The 20,894-nt window shown below is 38.6% G+C and overlaps 3 protein-coding genes across 5 annotated transcripts in view; 1 reads left to right on the top strand and 2 right to left on the bottom strand.

Annotated features, from left to right (window-relative positions):
• Nucleotides 1-11,547, bottom strand: part of APBA2 (amyloid beta precursor protein binding family A member 2) — a 122,708-nt gene extending 111,161 nt beyond the window's left edge. The window contains exon 1 of the mRNA XM_074837995.1: nt 11,281-11,547. The gene's annotated coding sequence lies outside the window, so the exon portion shown is untranslated. The remainder of the gene's footprint in view (nt 1-11,280) is intronic.
• MCEE (methylmalonyl-CoA epimerase) lies at nt 1,715-11,227 on the bottom strand. The gene is made up of 3 exons (XM_074838007.1): nt 11,056-11,227; nt 5,773-6,113; nt 1,715-2,397 (listed from the first exon to the last, which is right to left on the bottom strand). The coding sequence occupies exons 1-3, from the start codon at nt 11,084-11,086 to the stop codon at nt 2,245-2,247; spliced, it is 525 nt and encodes a 174-aa protein (XP_074694108.1). The 5' UTR covers nt 11,087-11,227; the 3' UTR covers nt 1,715-2,244.
• Nucleotides 11,156-20,791, top strand: MPHOSPH10 (M-phase phosphoprotein 10). Of its 3 annotated transcripts, none has more exons than XM_074838003.1 (11): nt 11,156-11,292; nt 13,719-14,361; nt 15,189-15,334; nt 15,751-15,913; nt 16,206-16,347; nt 16,770-16,837; nt 17,544-17,681; nt 17,907-18,017; nt 18,241-18,348; nt 18,907-19,137; nt 20,581-20,791. In XM_074838003.1, exons 1-11 carry the CDS (start codon nt 11,171-11,173, stop codon nt 20,728-20,730), a joined length of 2,022 nt encoding a protein of 673 aa, XP_074694104.1. In that variant the 5' UTR covers nt 11,156-11,170; the 3' UTR covers nt 20,731-20,791. The 3 variants fall into 3 exon arrangements, with proteins under 3 accessions (XP_074694104.1, XP_074694106.1, XP_074694105.1); XM_074838005.1 differs by lacking the exon at nt 11,156-11,292 and adding an exon at nt 12,077-12,105; XM_074838004.1 differs by lacking the exon at nt 11,156-11,292 and adding an exon at nt 12,784-12,932.
• Nucleotides 20,792-20,894: the final 103 nt, after the last annotated feature.

The raw sequence follows: 20,894 nt of genomic DNA, 5'->3' as shown, positions 1-20,894 counted from the left end.
CTGTCTTCAGTCTTCAGCTGTCCAGCTCTCTTGGCTATTCCTTCCAAGTCTACAGCACCAGGGGTGGAAATTCTCATATCTTGTAGCACATACCCAGACAAGTAAGGGGGTCTGATCCCACCAAATAGTAAGAGCTTGTAATAAGCATGACCCAGTTTTGAGTACCGACTAACTGCAGATCTAAACTCTCTTTTGGGGGGGGGGGGGGTGCGGGGTTTGGTTAATATCTTGACTTTCACCTTAGGAGGAGTCAGATGAAATGTATAAACTGAGAGTGAGATAGGAGCATGACTTAGTTATGATGAACAAAATACATCAGCTGACTTTGTACTGCAGTCAGTCAGGAAAATTGCTGGTTACTAGCTAAAAGCATTACAAGTCTCTTTCTGCTAGTAAGATGAGGAAACACAATGAAGCAAGTGGAGTTAAGTATTGTTTACTCAAAAACCTCCATTCCCTAGTACTATATCAAGCTACTACTCTGAGTGTATTGATAGATGTCATACGCAAAATTCCATCTCCTTCAGACAGGACAGAGAAATGGAGTACGAACCTAGGGAGGTCTGCCCTGTTTTCTGCTGCACCAAACTAAGGGTGTTAGGTTCAAAGACTTCTGTTCAATTATCTTGACATATAACCAGCAAGGCTCGCTCGTTTTGCAGAAAAGATGCCTCCCCATCTTTGAAAGAATGGAAAGACAAAAGCAGCTTTGCTAACAGAATGTCTCCTAGAACGGCAGAATCATATTTCAGAAATATCAAATCATCCTGCTTTTCCATCGTGAGCCTTAGGTTTTCTAAATTTAAACAATTTAGAATTTAGATCACAAACTACCCTCTAAACAGTGATTTGATGAAATGCAAGAACTCCGTGGAATACTGTATTTTTCTTAAAATACGACAGAAGGAGTATGTATTTTGAGTACAAAAATATCTCATTTAAAAAAAATGCATGGCTTTGCAGAGTTTTTTTCAGAAGTAAAATTCATGAGGAAGCATCAATGTCTTTAAAGCCCTGTTTAAATCTCAGGTCAACATTATACTTGTATTTTGTTGTAGCAAACATGACACAGAACATACAGAGATGTAGGAAAATACAAAATTCAGATTGTGGTTTAGCTAGGAAAAAATATGACTTAAGGATTAAGAAAACTAGAGAGAGAAACAGAAAGTCTTCAATTTCTACAGCTGACATGTCAAAACAAACCTATAAAAGAAAGTATTAGGACAAAAACTACTTGCTTAATGTACACTAATAAAGTGAAGTCTGTGCTTGAATAAGTCAACAAACTGTGACTGCAGTCTATCAGAAACATAAGGATGCTGCAATGCTCTCTAATATTAAAGGCAGTATACATAACCAAGACTTATACGGCTTGTGTCTTCCACTGATTTTGTTAAGTGCTTTTGCATAGGAAAACCACATTTATAAAGTAAGTGAAAAGATTAATTGCTATTTGTTCAGGTCTCTCACAGATATCTTCCTATGGATAAAACTTGAAAAACAAATATTCAATACCTGAAAAAAATTAAAATGTGACAAGTACCTCATAGTCTGAAATATATTTCAGGCAAGTAATTTTTCAGGTACTTTTCTCATATTGCCTGCATACCCACAGAGTTCATAAAACAACTAAACGATGATTTATGCATGGTAACTTCCTTGGCAGTAATTGTTATGCCAAGAAAACTTATTTACTCCTTGCAGACACCCATACAATAACATAAGGATCTTTTTATTGCGTGAACCAATCAATCAGTGTGAAGCACAGATGGTGAATGGAGAAAATACAGAAAATACAATGTTTGTTTTTCCTTTATTTCCAAAGGGAATATCAAAGCTATATTGTTGTCACTGAGAAGTGGGTCTCTGCTCTGAAATGTAGAACAAAATAACGTGGGTTGACCTAGAAACTACAGTTTCTGTGGTTACAGAGGTAAAATCACGCTGCAAATATGAGGCAACAGAACATAAATTACTATGCTACATATGTAACTTGGCTCACGTATTTCTCTTTAGAATCACAGAGAATTCAAGAAATGTCAACATATTAATTCTGAAAATCAGATCAACAAAAAAAAGAAAATGACCCTAAATCTGTAGCACTATTTCAGTACTCAAAAGCTGTCCTTAATCCACAGGAACTACAGTGAACTTGTAAAGACTGAATACCACATCAATATTCCCAGCACCAGCTCAGTAACTTCACAACTAATCTATTCTTTTATTTATGAATATTACAGCTCAAGCTTGCTCAAGTTCCACAAGGACTCCATGGCAATCTTTAGGGTGAAGAAAAATCACAGGTTTGCCATGTGCACCTATTTTTGGCTCTTCACTCAATATTCGTATCTTTTTTTTCTTCAGTTCTGTCATAGCCGCCTTTATGTCATCAACCTTATAAAAGGAAAATACAGTTCACAAAAATTAACATATTACACTGTATTATGCAGATTCTACATTTAGAAGCAATAATTCCTTACTAAAATGTTACTTCTAAATTCTAATATAATTCTGAAAATAAATTAAAATATAAAACAGTTTTAAAACATCTCATCTTAAAAGTCTTACAGAAGTTTGCATTTGTTATTCGAGGATTTTATAAAATATTGTTTAAATAGATTGTTCTATATTTAAGAAATTATTAAACAAAAATCACTCATGCACAAAGCCCATTGATTTTTTTTTTATGTTGTTAATTTATAAGGACTCCACTCTGCATTACTATTACTAAGAAGATCATATTGCTTTCAAACTATCAATAACTAAAGAAGAATGCCTCTCTGTCTAATTGATGACAGAACACTGAATCATTAGATGCTGGTGAAAAGGGAGGGCAACAGGCAGAAGGTAAAAGGAAAGTCCCTTTTAGATTTATATATCCTCCATCTGAGCAGGTTAAGCTTCATAAAGTTTCCTAAGAAAAACGTTGGAATTATCAGAAAGACAGCCAGAATATGACCTGGTTTTCCTATTGAACTTAATTATAATAATAGCTTTTAATATAGTATTTCAGTACAGTTTCCTTCAGAAATACATAACTAACAAAAACATGTCTACGTTGTAGAATGTGATCTTAAGTCTGATGTCATGTCATCAGATGAAATTTGAATTTTCCCAAACCTTAAATGCATTCATTCTTTGAAATAATAAAATTAGCACTTGGTTTATCAAATCCAAGAGTCGATAATCCATAAAAACCTAGAATTAAAATAATAGCATTGCTATTTTTCAAGTCTGGTGTCTGGACATAGCTTGGTGAATAAACTTGCATGATGCCATTGTAGGGAAGAAGGAAATACCTAGCTTTAATTCAGAGGAACAGACATCAGTTAATTCCTACTCATTTGCAGCAGTTTTGTTCATGAAAATCCTGAACTCACTACAGTTCTTCCTACTACCCATCTGCTTAAAAAAAAAAAAAAAAAAAAAAGAAATAACTGTCAAGATTTATCTAAAATAAAACAGCACATGTAATGTGTGCCACAGCCCCCTCCAGGTTGTTCCCCTGAGCAGAAATCCACTGCAGCTGCTGCTCTGGTCCTGCAGAGATGGCCAGAAGAACTGTGTCTGGGCTCAGCTGGAATGAATTACTGCATCCCCCAGGAAGCAGTGAGAGTAAACAGTGGAAAGCCTGTGGGTGCATCCATGTTAGGACAGTATCGGGCTTGGACTTCTCTCTTATTCTATCAAGTGTCCAACATGCTTTTCCTTGCAGTTATTAAATTCAATTATAGCTGGCCATGAACAATTTAATTTCTTCCTAAAATGGTTATTTTGTCTGAAACAAATTCCCTATCAAAACATCTGTCTAAAATTTTCCTTTGAATAATAATACAGAAGGAAGAAATGAAAAGCATTTTAATAAACTTGTCAGGCTTCCTCTCCAGTATGGAAAAAAAATTTATAATTCAGCTTTTTGCAATAAAATTGTTCATAGAAAGATATTTTTACCAAATATATTTTAAATTTCAAATGAACAATCAATTGACACTGAAGTTCTTTTATAGTTTTTCTGAAAACTACTTTTGCTCAATTTCAGAAGATGACGTATCTTTGAAATTTTAAGGTTTTCCATTCTGGGGAGAATGGAAAATTGGAGGAGGGAGGTTAATATCTTTCTGATTGACTATGGTAGTGACCAAATCTGTTTTCAGTCCTACTTAAACAGCAGGTCAACAATGGGTTGCTTTTTTATCCATGTAAAATAGTTTATAATCTTCCATTTGTTTAAAATAGTTTATAATCTTCCATTTGTTTTTATGTGGAGACAAACATGAGGGACTTAGGATAACTTTTTGGGTTTTTTTTTTTTTTGCATAAAGAATCTATTAGTGAGTTACAAGACTTCATTTAGGAAAATCTGGCTGCAAGTAGCACTAGCTCACCCAATCAATGGAAATTAACTGCTCTATTATGACTCCTGGCTTGCTTGATCTACTATACAGAGCTATAAATTTTCTTTTTTAACACAACACTTCTACATTGTCCAACATGGTATAATTAGCATATCCCGTTCTTCTCAGTTTTCACAATTAACAGTATGACTTCCCCTGACAGCCATCTTTGGTTTATCTGCAACAAGATCATCTCTCACACAAAATGGAGATCTACACAGAACAATTTAGCTGGTAACAAATATTTCTTGAAACATCTTAAAAGGGATTACATATATTTGAAACCCTTGAGAGCTTTGAGCTCTTTTTTGCTGAGAAATGCCTACAACTTCTTTCTCTTGTACCTGTAAGTACCACTGGTCTTACAGAGAGCTGGAGGGTTTTTTGGTCTTACTGCAAATCATTTCTTTCTTCTAGACAACACCTCACTTCCTAAGTTCAGCTGAGGTCTTTTCACATTTCTATAGCAGAACTGCCTAGCAATACAATTTAGGGTCAATTTAAACAGAATTAATCTTATGCTTGAACATCTGCAAATAGGCAAATTTAATGGAAAAAAAATTGCAATGCCTCTGTGTGTGCAAAATTTCTCAATTCTCAATGAAAGTATGCAACTGCAAACACTGGTCTATAGATGTATTCTGAAAACAATTTTTACCCACATCAGTAATCCCACTACTTTTTATTATTACACTTTGCATGAAATAATAAAGTTTGCAAGACTCAGATCTGTAAAATATTAAAAACATGTATCATAGGCAGCAACATGAAATTTTGCATCAAACATCTACACTAAAACATGAGTATACTAAATAACTACTTTACCCAGCACCTTTACATCTCGTGTACTTCCAGACCAATCTCTCTTTAATGGACAAGAGAAAACAGCACAGAAGAAACTCTGGAGACTTTACTGCTGTTTGGTAATTATGACTGACAATCTTTTTTGACTTCTGTATACAATTATCAACTAAATATCAAACAGGAAAAAACTTCCGAAAATCTAAACTATGCCTTAGCTTAAACTTACAACTCCATCTTTTTCCAGTGTATGTCCTTTCTATGTTAGGAAGTTGGCGCCTGTCAAACACTCTTCACAAGCCTTGTCCATCTTCCACACCAGACAACTAACCTTCCCCTCCCCAATTTACTCTTTATAGCATAAAAGAGGAAAAAATTATCACATAGCTGATGAAATTAAACTGTGATTTCCAAAACAGAAAAAGGGCATGTTTAAGAATTCTTCTTATGCAATATAAATTCTCACAAATATGACAGCCATATATATTTGTTTTTGACACAGATCAAACCTATGAAAAAATTATGCATACTTTAATATCTCTATCTTATTGTATGATATATTTTGTTAAAATACCTCAATGCAGATATGATGCATTCCTCCAGTCTTGTTTTTTTGCAGAAAGCTTGCAATGGGACTTTTCTCTCCTAAGGGATGTAGAAGTTCCAGCTTGGTATTTCCCAGCTCCACAAAAACAGTGTAGACGCCGTGTTCGGGAAGAGCAACAGTCTCACTCACCTCTGCTCCTAACACATCCTTATACAAGGACTGAGCTTTCTCCAAATCAGGTACTGCAATTGCTACATGATTGAGTCGGCCCAGTTTCCACAAGCAGCTTGGAATGTTTTGAGAAAAGGAATTCGATGATGATAGAGTTCGTATTGTGAGAGCTGAAGTCTGCAATCTGGCAAGAAGCCCTGAAAAAAAGTGAATAGCACCAATACAGTGCTTTTGAGAAAGTACTATCTGCTCTTTCCCCTTTTAATGAGACCTATATAACTCCTGTGTCATAAGAACACCAGTGTGCAAAGCTGAATGTAGACTGAAACCAAGGAAAGAATTATTCTGTAGTACTAACAGCTCAATGAATTTTTTTTCAGAGACTATATAACTATTCAGAAGTATAAAAGAAAGAAAGAAACAAACACACACAAATTTGGTGTAAATGATTACATATGCCTGTTAAAAAGAGGAATATATGGCCAAATGTAATGCTCAACTGTATAATGTACTTAAAAGTGACTTCTGAATTCTTCAGAGCTTCTTGCAAAATAGAGAAAGAAATGAGAATATGCCCATACATCTAGAAATTATAACAAACAAACAAGAAAACCCAAACAAAATCTTGGACAGAACTGATACTGCAAGATCCAAAAGATAAAAGACTTGAGCTCACAGCTGTCAGACCTAACTCCAGCAAGGAAAGAAATGTCATGTTGCATCTGAGGCTTAGGGAATCCTAAAATCTCCTCAGTTTGGTTTATTTGCTCTTTCTGCAATGATTAAATCATTTGCCCTTTTTACTTTTCACATGTCACACAGGTCTTATACTTCATTTCAGTGATCTGTTTCAAGATGCTTAGAAATATTTCAGTTCAAAGTACTGCGAACAATATCACGTTCAACTGACCAATAATAATTTAGAAGATTATCTGTAAAAGGTTGAAATCATAATAGCTTTTTTAATGTAACTGGTGACAATGACTTCAGTGTGACTTACAAAAGAAAAAGAATATGATTTGGCTCATCATATTTGAGATGGTAATTATAAAGAAAAGGTAATTGTAAAAAAAAAATTGGATGACCTTATGACAGAAAAGTAGGGGCTAACATGTAGACAAGAGATGGAGAAGTCATGGAGAAACTCAGTGTCATGAAAAAGTGCTTAGATATCTATGGAACTCTTCACTGACTGCTCTGACAGTAACTGAACTTTGCACTATCTGTGTCAAATCGCTGTGTTGCTCACAAATAATTTTAAGGTTGCTTGTTTTTTTAAAACATCACAAGAAAAAGATCTATAATGAAGATACTTACAAATGAATTACATTAAAAATTAATCTGTACAAGTACTAGAATCTGGAGAGGTTGGGAGTGGGGAAGAAATTGTGATCATATCAGCTGTTTCTAGCACCAGAATTAGATGAAAGGATATATTCATAAAAGCCGCATTTTAATTTCATGCCAGTTTGCTTTAGGCCATGTCAGAGTTCCCAATGCCTCAAGGCCAAGCTAGAGGCATCTCAGAATTTTGGAAGTCTTTGAGGTATTCTTAGGTTTAAATTCATAAATGTGCTATTTTGCTAAGAGATTGTGCCAAGGATGCACTGAGATTCTGGATGCTTTGCGATACACTGAGGGTAGCCTGGCTTGCGTTTTTTCAAACTCTTTGTACTCTCTAAGGTTAGTAGTAGCTGTAAGGTTAGTAGTAGCTGTAATTAATCAGACAGCTTCACTGTATGAAACTAAGAACTACCATTTCACTCCACAGCTATCAGTTCATTTTTCTTCACAAGACAACTAATGCAGTCCTTAAATCTAAGCCTTTCTGAGCATTGTGCATATTTTAGACTTAAAATTACAACATGCAATGTACATACTTCCAAAGACTTAGTATCACAAAAGTAAGTCTATTCCGAATCTTTTGATAATACTAAATCAACATCCTACATTAAGTATTTCCAGCAAGTTGCCCAGTTCTGCAAGTAACTGCCCTGGAGTATTTCTTGCCAACCTTTCACACAGTACATCCTGTCATCTCCTTCATCACAGCCAGTTCTGGACAATTCTTTTTCACTGGTTACCTTTAGGCTATCATATGGGCACGGGCATAGTAGAGCAACTCAGTATTTCCAAGTACTTTTCAACTTTTTACATGTTATAAAAAAATCCCCAAGCAACTTCTACACAGAAGAAAAATTCTTGTTTTTCAAATGCCTATGCTGAAACTATTTCATAGATAGATTTGCCCTCTAAATGCAGCTGTATCAGGGGTGAACAAAGCAATTGCCTGAGGAAGCAATACTATGCAATGCTTACAATGTACAAAATAAGAACCATGCAGTATCTAGTTGGTATAATTAGAGGCATGGATAATTAACTAGAGTTTGACCAGATCACCAGAGTAAATAATGTATTAAAAAAATTTTTTTAAAACCCCAAACACCTGCCATACAGTCTCTTCTGTCCACCTAAGATTCTACCTACGTAGCTGTATTTCCTACAATATTTTTTTAAGATCTGATTCAATTCTTGCTGAAGCAAGAGATACTCTTCCACTTAGAGAAGGTCAGTATTCCCCAAAAGAGAAAAATCCTTTGAAAGATAAGGACCACTTACTGTATAATTTATGTTTCCTAGAGCCTTTTATTTCTTCTTCCAAATATTAACAGACCACAGTTCAGTAGAATTACTACTAATGTAGATTTTTCAAGCAATCTTTACTGATGTGAAGGGCTAGGATTTTTCCCATTCTTTTTGACATCTCCCATCTCTAATTCCTGCTGTACTTCACACAGGGCATATGACTACACAGTTATTGTAATTTAATTTGTATTTTGTCTATTTTCAAGTAAATTGACAGAAGGTAGAGACACAGACTGTTACTCATCTATTACTGAAGCAATATCAAAAAGAATAGAAAATGCTATTTCTGTTAAGTTCTGCCCAAGAAATGTTTAATTTTTGTGATGCTTCCTGGAAAGATAATAGATTGAAAAAGTTAAGTATATTCCTAGCATTCTTGTAGAGTCAAAGATACTTAAATACCCACTCATATGATTATATTATTTATGCATTTCTCCATTTCCTCCTCTCACTTAACGAATTGGGTGGTAGAACTCTATATATGTTTTTCATATGAGTATGTAGGGGAAGAGGACTCTTCAGCAGGTTTGGGGTTTTTTTCTTACTTTATTCTATGAAGTCTTGTGAATTTGTCCTAGCTCTAGTCATACGCATATAGAGCTTTAATTTTAAACCCACAATTACCAGTATGAATTGATTGAGATTAAACAAAAAGCATTTGTGTTTTTCTTGCATTCTATAGATTAGTAACTATATAGTTACGTAGAATTCTAATCTTCTTCTTCTAACCCAATAATCAGAAGATGACCCTGCAGTGAAAAAGAAAGCTTTTCAGCAAATTTCAGATTGAAACCCTATCACTTCCATGTTTCAGGAAAGAAACACTTATATTTATGCATGTGTCTCAAAACTAGTCCTATTAACTGTTGTGACTAAATTCTTCGATCACAAAAGCATTTCTCCACTGACTTACAGAGTTATTCAAGTAATTCTTAACTTTCTCTAAAGTTAAAAAAAAATACTTTCTCTGCTTCTTTTGAAGCCAGTGGACAGTGACTAAACCAAGTATGTGTCCTGCCTGCAAAACTTGCATAAGCCGACGAAATTCACAAATGCAGTTGCTTCTCCTGGTATATACAGCATTTGCCCCAACTGCTTTTTTAAGATCTCCTTTTTCAAACACTGACAACCAAATCTGAATTTTTCTAGATACTTTGTCCTTCAGAGAAGATTCAGCTGACCCTGCTCTCATATGATTGCTGGTTTCCTAGCCTCAGTGATGCTGCAGAATATATGTCACCTTCTTCAGCTTTGTTTGAATTTTTAAATTGATCTGTTTGAGTTTTATGCTATTAGTACTATGCACATCAGAGTTTAAACATGTACAGTTGTACCAGCTGAGGCTTACACTCTATAACGGAGCAGATTATGAACACGAAGTAACAAGTCTGAAGTATCCCATAAAATGAGATCCTCAGCCTTCAAATGTTTATTTGTAGGCTTGTTGCTCCTTACATGGGGTAGTGTTCATTGACTTACATGGCTAAGTAATCAAACATAAACCAAACCCAAGTGAATTAAGTTCTCTATGGGGAGGTTGCAGTAGAAGAACTGCGGGTTGCAGTAGAAGAACCTTGTCACTGGGCCCTGCTCTACTGTCAACCATTTCAGGTTGAGAAAAACTCCCAAGCATGGAGAGGATGCTGTCACCATAGGGAGTGTGGCATACAGGGGCTGTGTATTAGCTCTGGACCAAATGGAGAAAGAGCAGTCTGGCCGTTCTTAAATCCCAGCAGTTTCGAGGTGGCGTTAGCATCTTGGAAACTTTGTCAGCCAACAAGGCTTAGGATCACTACGGTGCTGCTCAGCTCTGTGCTGGAGGCGGCTTTTGGGAATCAGTTGGGCTCCATAGTTCCTACGAACTGAGTCTCACTTTGCTGTAGCTCTGGTTTCTTCCATCAAAGCGAATTATACAAAGGTGTTTTCATCCCAGATCCCACTGATCGATCACTGACAGCATCGAGTCTCTCATTCACTTTGCTCCTGCAGTCTGTAGCTACCGAGTAGAACTGCGTGGTTTAGATATAGTGAGTTTAACCTGCCTTTACTTACTATTAAGAGAGTGAACAGTCCAGATAATTATAATGAACGGGAAATGATTTGGCATTCGACCTCCAAGTCGTACCTTAAAAAGACAAGCTCCTCCTTGCGCCTTAAGTTCGGAGTTTGCTGCCGAAGTTTATTCTAAGGCAGATAATGTCAGTTGTTAACATATCTGCCATCTGGATCGGCACACTTTGTTTTTATTTTTAAAAGCAATTGTTTTGTTGTGGCCTGTAGGGCTCTCACGGAGAGCCTGGGGCCCGCTCCCGCACCGGGGCGGGCAGCGGCGGCGCGATCCCGCCCTGACGGCCCGCCCGGCCCCTGCACGAAGCGGGACTGCCCGCCGCCGCGGGGCAGGACCTCCAGGCCGGAGCAGGCACCGAGGCCGCGCCGCCCCCATCGGCCTCACCGCCCGGCCCTCCCCGCCCCGCCGCCCGGACCCCACGTTACCGGCCGCCGCGCGCCCCAGGGAGGCCGCCATCTCGCCGCCCCGCCGCTCGCACCCAGCCCGGCCGCAGGCAGGCGGGGCCTGGTCGCGGGGGAGCGGCCGCCCTCCGCCGTCACCATGGCAGCGGCCACCGCCCCCCGTCCCCGGCGGGGCAGAGCCGTCAGCCGGCCGGCCGGGGCCGAGGCGCGCCGACAGCCCGGGGCTGTGCTTGTAGGACCGGCGCTTACCGGAGCGTCTTGGTACGAGGCAGCGGCAGTGGCAGCGGCTGTGTCAGGCCGGGGGGCTGGTGAGCCCTCGCCGGGGCGGGTGGGCGCAGCTGCCCGGGGCCTTTCCCAGAAGGAGAAAGCTCCGTCGGGCGGAGGCGGGCGCCGGCCGCCTGGGAGCTGCGCCCTGCGCCTGACTGCCGGGAGGCGGCCGTGTAGCGGGCCTCTGCGGGGGCAGCTCACGGCACGGTGTGTTTGAGAAGGAAAGTGCGAAAGAGGCCAGCTCTAGCAGGGGACATCTGTAGAGAGAAAGTAGACAGGCTCAGGACAATGAGCAGGCTGTCTTCTGGTGCTGCATTCCTGTCCTGTCGGGGGCATAGGACACTGCAGATTGCTGCAATACATCCTAAAGATACATAAGCACCTTGTGCCATTTCAAATCTGTTAATATCTGAATAATTAAAAGTGCAGTTCAAAATCAGCGGTCAAAATGGGTATTTAAAAGTCCCAATATACAGTACTTCCTGCTTCCAACCCAGGTTGTAAAGGGTCAGGTATGCTTATGATGTTCAGAGGCACAGGTGTGGGTCATGCTCATGCCTCTGCTGGCTGGGCCCTGCTCCACACGATGTTTTTTTGAGGGTACAAAGTGCCACTCAGAGGACACACAGAAGTTGCATAGCCAGGCTTTGTTTTCTGTGCACTGAAGAGACTTCTTTTTTTGGTAGGAAGACATGAAAGCATCAGAGAAACAGCAGAGGGAATAGCAAGAACAAAGTGAGAAGGTTGGTCACAGTTTTAGATTCAGGTGCTGAGCGGCTGCGGACGGCTGGGAATGGCAGAGGCGGGGTGAGCGCAGCCCCGGGGCAGCCCCTGCTAATGCATTTTGCAGCATGGAGGAGGAATGGATCATCTTCCCCAACAGCAGCAGCTTCTTTACCAGGGTCTGTGGGTGTAGTGCTTAATTTGGCTTTATAAAATAAACTTTAAGGAAACTCTGTGATGTAAAGTAACAAAACAGTTGAAGAACACTGTGCAGTGCTAATTGCATAGGCATGTAGACTAGGCCTAGTTAGCTGGGAGCTTGGGGATGCCAGATAACGCCGGGCATTTTGCTCACAGAATCAGTTGGAACTGCGTGGTTCCAAAATAGCCCTTGTATCTAGGTCAGCGAGACAAAACTGCAAAGTAAGATGACTGTAGCTTCACTATATTTAGAGCAGGTTTTTCAGTTCCCCTGAACACCCCAATCTAGAGCAATACCACGCTCTTCCAAGGGGAGGAAGCAGCAGCCATCAGCGGATGACTCGGCGATACCCTGGTTGCAGCTCAGCGCCAAGGCGCGCAGGCCAACCTAAAGAAGCGGGTGTGACATGAATAAACGAGGCGGCTCTGTGACAAAAGCACGGGCTGGGAGGCAGAAATGCTTTTGGCTCGGGAGGCGGGCGGGGCGGCTCCCGCAGCTGTGGGCGCAAGGCACCGCGGGGCGGAACTCCTGTGCGCGGAACTTCGGCGCCGGCCGCTGGAGCCGCCCGGGCCGCTCAGCCGGCTGCCTCGGGGAGGCGGTGCCGGGTTCTCCACGCCGCGGTTGGGGGGAAGATGGCGGCCGTCAAGGCGCTGGAGACGTGCCTCAGAGTGGCGGGCGCCGCCTCGGCGCGCCCGGAGCGATTCCTCAGGTACGGCGGGTGCTCCGGGGAGCCCCCGAGCCGGGCCGTGCGCGCGCGGAGCGCTCTGCCGCTCCTGCAGGCCTGGGTGCTGTGGGAGGGAGGCCTCGTGCCGGCCCCCGGCGCCGCGGAGCTCCCCGAAACGCGCCGCGGGCTGCGTGCGGCCCTGCCGTGGGCTCCTGCCCCGCAGCGGCCTATTCCCGTCTTCAGCGCTCGGGAATGAGGAAAAGGCGGGTTCTGTTTCTGCCAGCTGTGTGGAAGCATTGGCAGCGCTAGAGAAACAACGAGGAGACTACCCAAATATAAAAGCAGAGGAGTAAGGCAGTGGGGGATGGCAGTTACCTTTTTAAAGCCAAAGGTCTGTATCTTGGATGTTTGAGGTGTTCAGTGCTGTACTGATTACTTCCCCAAAACGGCTGGAGTGCTTAAATACGATGAAGATCTATTAAGGTGCAACTATAGAAGGGTGGAATATTCTGTCGAGCTGCTACTTCATACACAAAGTGTAATGAAGCTGAAAGACTTAATAATTATAATATCTTTATTTCTAGGAAAGTTTAGTAGCAGTACTCCCAGAGATGTGTAGAAAGTTAAGCAGCAGCAGTACCTGTTGAAAGGTGCTATTCTGTAGCACCAACATAGCTAAGCAGATACTAGAAGAGCTGCAGTGTAACTATGTATTAACTTAATGGAAGGTGTAAAATGAATGAAAGCTGGTAAATTCTGCAAAATAGAAAATAAAAAATTATTATTAACTGTTGTGCTTTTTAAAACTCTTCATTTTTTTTCTACTCTTAGGGTGCAAGATGGATTGGCTGCTGACTTCAGAGCATTAACAAAGACTCTCTATGATTTGAATAAAGCTCTTGGAAGTAATATAGTTCATGGGGGTCCTCTAAAAGAGCTGGTGATAGACAATTTTGATGAAGAACAGATTTGGCAACAACTAGAGCTCCAAAACAATGCAGTTCTCGATTTCTTCAAGAAATCCATTGCAAGAGATGCCAAGGATGAAGATCTTTGCCTTCTCTCGGACCAAGAAGAGGATGGCTCTTATGCAGAGACCAGCAGCGACCAGGAATTGGAAGATGATATAATGGAAGCAGAAACTGAACAGAAGAATACAGAAGATAAAACTAAAGCTAAAGAAAAGCAAAGTAAACTGAGAGAAAGTATAATGCAGAAATACAGTGATGAGGATTCTGATATTGACTTTGATATTGGAGCACTGGAGCAACAAACTAAAACAGCCAAGGAAACCACATTGAAAAAAATGGCAAGAAAATCTATAGTGGATGACAAGTTTTTCAAGCTGGCTGAGATGGAAGCTTTTTTGGAACATGCAGAGAAGGAAAACAGGGAGGAGGAAGAAAATATTAATTATTTTGAAGACATCATCTCAGATGATGAGGAAGAAGAGTCTGAAGAAACTAAAGTCAAAGTAAGAATATCAATAAATTTTCTGATCTCTCTTTTTCTTTAAATGAAGATCTGATATCCGTTAGGGTGACTATAAATTGTTGGAACTCTTGAGTAGAAACTACCAAGTAAAATTTGATTAGATGACTAGCGATTACTTCTGAAGCATTACTTCAACAATATATCTGACATGAATATCTGGTTAAAAAATGACCTAGTGCAGAAGAACATACTGTCCTGCTATTCCAGTCTCTCTTTAGATGGGTTTTGGGTTTTTACATGAATAAAGGAAGAGATAGTATGTTACAAGAAGTAAGTGATGTTGCAGAATAGGTGACCCAACAAATGACAAAGATGTGTCAGTCAGCATTGACATCTGGCAATTAGAGATCGCTAAGGTGACTGATGCAGAGCAGAGGGCTTTTGGCACCTTCTTTTTCTAAGGACATGGCTTTATAACTCTGATTTAACTTAAGTTGCTGAGTACCTTTTTCTAAAATAAGTCTTTTATTATTTAATATTACTAGAGACTATGCCCAGGGTATAAGGGAACATGTACGCATTCCAGCAAGAAATGGGCAAAATCTACTGCTCTTTGACTGCTGTATATGTTGGAATTGGAAATGAATTTAAGTGGTAGAATATTTTAAATACTTGTAAAAGACATTAGTTTTACTAAGATGCACTACTACACCTTGACGCTTCACTAAGCTGAATTACTGTTACACAAGTTGTGCAATTCCCTAGGTGCTAAAGACTATAAAAGACAGGATATCCCTACACTTCTGTCAGTCTTAACAGTTTTGGTTTGTTTTGTGTTTTGTTTTGTTTTTCCTCTTCCCTTCTTAGCCAACTAAATGTTCTAGAGACTTGACATACAAAGATTTCTTTGATCCGATCGATGACGATGATTTAATAGCTAATGATGTTGAAGATGATCAGGAAGAGGAAGCAGACAGTGCTATTGAAGAGCAGAATGAAGAAAGCATGTCTGAGTAAGTATATGCGTTATTTGCAGTTAAAATGTCTTTGTAATTTTATACTGAAGTGATATAGAAAATAACGTGTGAATTCCAGGCTCCCTTTAGCCATGGCTTGCCATTTGTTCTGTTGTATGTTCATGGTTTGCTTTGTCACCTTATTTGAAAAGTAGTTTATTTACTTATCTTTTGAGTAGTGTCTCTTGATATTTACTTGAATATATCATTTAATAGCTGTAACTTCAGATTTTGAAAGTTATTTTTAATATATAGAACTTACCTTAGTGTCCCCTGTCTTTAGGTTTCAGTGAAAGCCTACTGTATTTCTTAACTGTGGATTAGTTGTAACACGTAAACATCTAATGGCTGAAATATCTTCATGTAAAAAATTATAGAGGCTTTTCAACCTTTATTAAATTTTAATGTTACAGGGATGAGGATATGAATGAAATGATGGAGAATACAAGAAGTAAAGAAGCCTCTAAAAAAGTTACTTTTAGTTTGCCAGATGACAGTGAAACGGAAGATGTGCAATTAGAGAAGGGCATCGATCCCAGTGAAATAAAGTCTTCTTTTGAGAAGAGACAGGAAAAGGTAATTGTATTGTGGTTTTTTTTCATTTTGCTAGTACTTCAAAACAGTGGGCTGCTCTTTTTTTTTTTTTTAAACGGTCATGTAATTTGTTCAGAGTCTGGTAAATATGAAGAGGCTATTTACAAATTAAAAAAAAAAATAAAGTGGCTTATCTACATCAGATATTTATACAATCACTTATTCCCTCCTTTTATGTGAGGAGGAGTTAAAAGTACCTAAAATAACTAGTTCTTGCCTTGAGTTTACTTGTGAGCTCTATGTTTTAAACTTCTTACGAAACTGTGTTTTTCAGATGAGCAAAAAAATAAAAAGTTTAGAAGAACAGTTGTTAGAGGAGAAACCTTGGCAGCTTAAAGGAGAAGTGACTGGACAAAAAAGACCTGAAAACAGCCTTTTGGAGGAAACAGTACTTTTTGACCACGCAGTCCGAATGGGTAAGTAGTGAGAGTGGGCTTTCCTGAAAGTGTGTTGCATACCATGTTGAGTTTTCTTCCCTTTGACCTTGCTGAAAACACTGGTGACTCAAGAACAGGGTAACAAAACACTAAGTTAAACCTGGTGTGGTTTTGAGGTTGTGCATTTTCATAGTGGAAACTACAGGAAACTTAATCTTTTTTGTTCATCTTTAATTTCACTGAATGTTCATTAATTCGGTGACAGATTTAGTCATTTACAAGCCTTACATAATATGATCAGTCTCTTCAAGATAGAGGAAAACATTATTTATTCACTTTGCCTTCAATTACTACATTTTTGTGAAGGCTTTACTTTCTTTTTCTGTTGTTTGTTCTTTATAGAGCAAAAAGTATTTCTTGCTGGAGAAGCATTTATCTTAAAATTCTCTTTCTCCTCTCAGCACCTGTGATCACAGAAGAAACTACTTTTCAGCTTGAAGATATCATTAAACAGAGAATATTGGATGAGGTAAATATTATCTTACTTGTCCCTCCCTATTTTTATTCAGACTTGATTCACAGGCCACATTACAAGGATGAGTTTGAACCTCTTAAAATGTTAGGTGTAGAGTTATCTTAATTTCTGCAGCTGGTTGTTTTATTCTTTTGATGAATCTGTGTTTAGATTTCTAAGGAGCTCTATTTTTGCATGCCTGTTATATGCTAGGTGTTGGTGTGCTTAAAAAAAATGAGTGTTTGGAAATAAAACTATAAGGAGTTTATTTGGAACATAATGCCAGTCTGTGAATTTTGTCTATTACCGTAACTGTAGCACTCTGAGCATTCTGAATACTAACCAAAAAGTTTTCTCCATTTTTCTTAAAAGCCACTGATAAAAGATTTGTATCCCACAACTTGTTGAAGCTTATTGTTAGCTGAATAAAAACAAATGGTACATATGGGGAAGAGTATTTAAGTGCTTAAGAAAATTACACATTTGTTGTTTGTTATACAATTTTTGCCCCAATCCACTAAAAATAAGCACACAAGCTAGAGCTACAAGTCTTATTACTTGTTTTTCAAATGAAAGTGTGAAACTTAATGAGTTCCTGGGAAGCCACATGCACAAACTAGTTAATGTGTCACATGAGTAATATGAAAAATATTATAAATAAGCTGTAGCACCTGATATTTGACTGTAGTTGCATTTGGTCATTAATTTATGACTTTCTCAGGCATGGGATGATGTAGTACCGAAAGAAAAACCAAAAGAGGAGGCTTTTGAATACAAGAAACGTATCACTTTGGATCATGAAAAGAGTAAACTGAGTCTTGCTGAGATCTATGAGCAAGAATACATGAAACTTCACCAGGTAACTTAAGCAATGCCTTTCCTTTTGGTTTGAAGTTCATACCACGTAATCGTATGTGTTCATTTGTATGCTGCTAACTGCTTTCAGCTTTGTGGAGTACTTCAGTCTTTCTCTGAGTGTTCACCAGTGAAATGGCTCTGAATTGTATATTGTGTTGTTATCAGTCTTGCTAAAGCAAAATAACTTTAGGAGTGGTGTTGCAGTAACATTGCATTATTAATGCAGCAAAAGACTGAAGAGGAAGAAAATCCTGAACACAAAGAAATTCAGGAAATGATGGATTCACTCTTCCTGAAGCTGGATGCACTGTGTAACTTCCACTTCACACCCAAACCAGTGAGTAGCTAAGTTTCATAAAGTTGGAGTTTCCCCACCTTCCCATTTGAAACTGGATACTTTAACATATACTTGGGAAATGGAAAGTAAAGTAAATGTTGTTATTTCATATTAGATGGACTATAATTGCCTCTAAACAAAACCAGATATTTAGTATTTTCAGTTAGCTGTAAGCTGTTGTGAGATGGTGTGCTCAGTCCTGAATATATTTCCTTATTTCTAGCCTGTGCCAGAAGTTAAAATAGTTTCAAACCTTCCAGCTATAAGTATGGAAGAAGTAGCACCTGTTGCCGTTAGTGATGCTGCTCTCTTAGCACCGGAGGAGATCAAGGTAAATATAATCACATAAGGATCTGGAGAGGATCTGTATTCTTGATAGAAGGGTGTACTGGCGGCCAGATCAATGGGAGAATTCTGCCCCCTCCCACCCTGGGCTTCTCACCTTGTGGACCTTCTTTCTTAGCATTTTAGTGTTGGCTGTTGTTGGGGGTTTTTTGAGGCTGTGGGGTGGTTTGGGTTTGTGGTTTTTTTTTTTGATAACTGGAAGGAGGGCAAAGATTTAATTTTATTTGGCTATGCTAGGCCATAATATTATGCTTCATTTTTGTTCTTGACTGTTATGTGATGGTAATTATTTTCCCAACATATATATGGATATTTGGAAGGGGAAAGCTAAATGACAATAGGGAAGCTCAATCAGCATGTATTCCATCTATTGTACAAATCTCACTTCCTAACTTTTGCCACTTTTTGGCCTTTGTCTTAATGTGGCATTGCCCTGAGCTGGCTAAACGCTTGAAATAATGGAAACACTAAGACAGCTTTGAGTACCTTGAAGTGAGTCTTTCCTTTTGCACGCTTATGGATCTAGAGATCTTGTCCTCTTTAGGAAAAGAACAAAGCGGGTGATGTAAAAACAGATGCAGAAAAGACTCCCACAGACAAAAAACGAGACCGAAGAAAGAAAAAGCTTCGTAAACGTATGAGGCAAAGAGAAAAGGAGAAACGACAAAAGCTGCTTGAAAAGATTAAACCAGAACAAGGCACAAAACTGAGCAAAAAAGCTGCTGCAGCAAAACTAAAAAAGCTTACAAAAGAAGGCAAAGCATCTCTGCTCAAGGTAAGGCTCTCAAGTACTCCTGTATAACTTGGAGCTTCCCAGCTAAAGAATATTAAAATCCCAAGGATAGATAATATTTAGCTAGAGAAAGGGAACTTTATCACAAACAAATTACAAAGCATAGGGTTTGTTTCCCTCCCAGCCCTCTTGGCATAATTGCATCTCCTAATCTTTCTCCATCCCCTCAAAAATTCTTGTACACAGGTAGTATATCTGCTTACACCCAAATCTTGTTACTGTACTTATGTCTGAGCAAATATAAAAGGTAAATGTAGCTGTTGGAAGGAAAGTAGTAGTAAGAAGACATGAAAAGGGCAGATGCATACTTCTTTATTTTCCTTTTTCTCTGCCCCTCCCCTTTCCCCTGTATTCTTTTGAACTACAGCTTTGGAAGGACTGTTCTAATCCGTGCTTGTAACTGTCTTCTGCAAAGTAGCATTGAAGCCTTTTTAGTCCTGATTTTGGTGATTATCCTGACAGCATGATGTCAGTATAGAGGCCTGAAAAAATACAGCTCTGGTTGTACTTTAGAGTGATCCCCTTGTTTATAATGCATATTTATGTAGATGTTATTGCTTTAATTGTGAATCAATCATACCTAAATGGTTGTTGGAACTTTTAGAAGCTTACTCAGAGTATGAAACATATTTGAATTTGTAAGCAACTTAATCTTTAGATATGGAAAAATATGAAAAAACTGTATGATACAATTACTTTATATCAAAATATATTCACAAAGCAGAAATGATTGTTTGCATTAGGTACTAATTCCTTATTTATTTCAAAGTTCACAAGGTGGTGTTCCTGCAAATACTAAGGCTCTTATTTCCTGCATTTGAACCGTTCCACTTGATTAAGTGGGACTACTTGCATGCATAGTTCAGAATGATGTTTCTGTTTAGTTCTTTCTAAGCTTTTGAGTAACTTAAGCTATTTCAAAATAGAATATTCCTATTTAACTTTCTACTTCTGATTGTCGAGCCTTCTCTATAATCTTATCAGATTACTGTTTTATAGCACACAAAACAATTGAACTTGTGTACTGCCTATGATGCCTTATAAATTACATTTTAAAAATACCTGAAATTTTGAGGTACTAGAAACTAATAGGAAAAATAATTACTTCTAAAACGTTTGTGCTTACTTTTTTAAAAGGAGAGCAGAACACAATTTAAGATATGTAGTTGTAGCTCATGATGTGCAAAGATCTATTGCTGATGCCTGTTCTTACCTACCATGCTAATTGCTAATTAGAAGGGGAATGTGCTCTATTTCTTTAGAGGGCAGGAGTAGTATAAGAATGCAGTGAAAAATAGCCTTTGAAAATCATAATTAGATTATTATTTTTAAGTTAAATACCTTTGTATGTGAGTAACTAGTAAGTAGTATAATGGTATTGTTTGTACATTTCTTGGTTATGACAACTATTTTGTCCATTGACAGGATGAAGGTAAAGACAAGGTCTTGAAATCATCCCAGGCCTTCTTTTCTCAATTACAAGATCAAGTAAAAATGCAAATCAAAGATGCAAACAAAGTAAAGAAGAAACAGAAGAAGCAGAAAGCACTCTCTGTTCATAAACTGAAATTGTAATTTACCTTTTTATATATGTTGCATCTTGTATATATTAAAATGTTTCTACATGAATGCTGAATTTGAGTGGGTTTTATTCTGTGTTGATCTTTAAAATGCTCTGTGAACTTCTTAAGGTGATGTAAAGACACTTTCCTTTAGGTATTTCTTTTATTTTCTACCAT

Source organism: Strix aluco, chromosome 12 (assembly GCF_031877795.1).
Source record: "Strix aluco isolate bStrAlu1 chromosome 12, bStrAlu1.hap1, whole genome shotgun sequence".
In the NCBI taxonomy this organism is placed as follows: Eukaryota; Metazoa; Chordata; class Aves; order Strigiformes; family Strigidae; genus Strix; species Strix aluco.
This window is presented reverse-complemented; position numbering and strand designations above follow the sequence as displayed.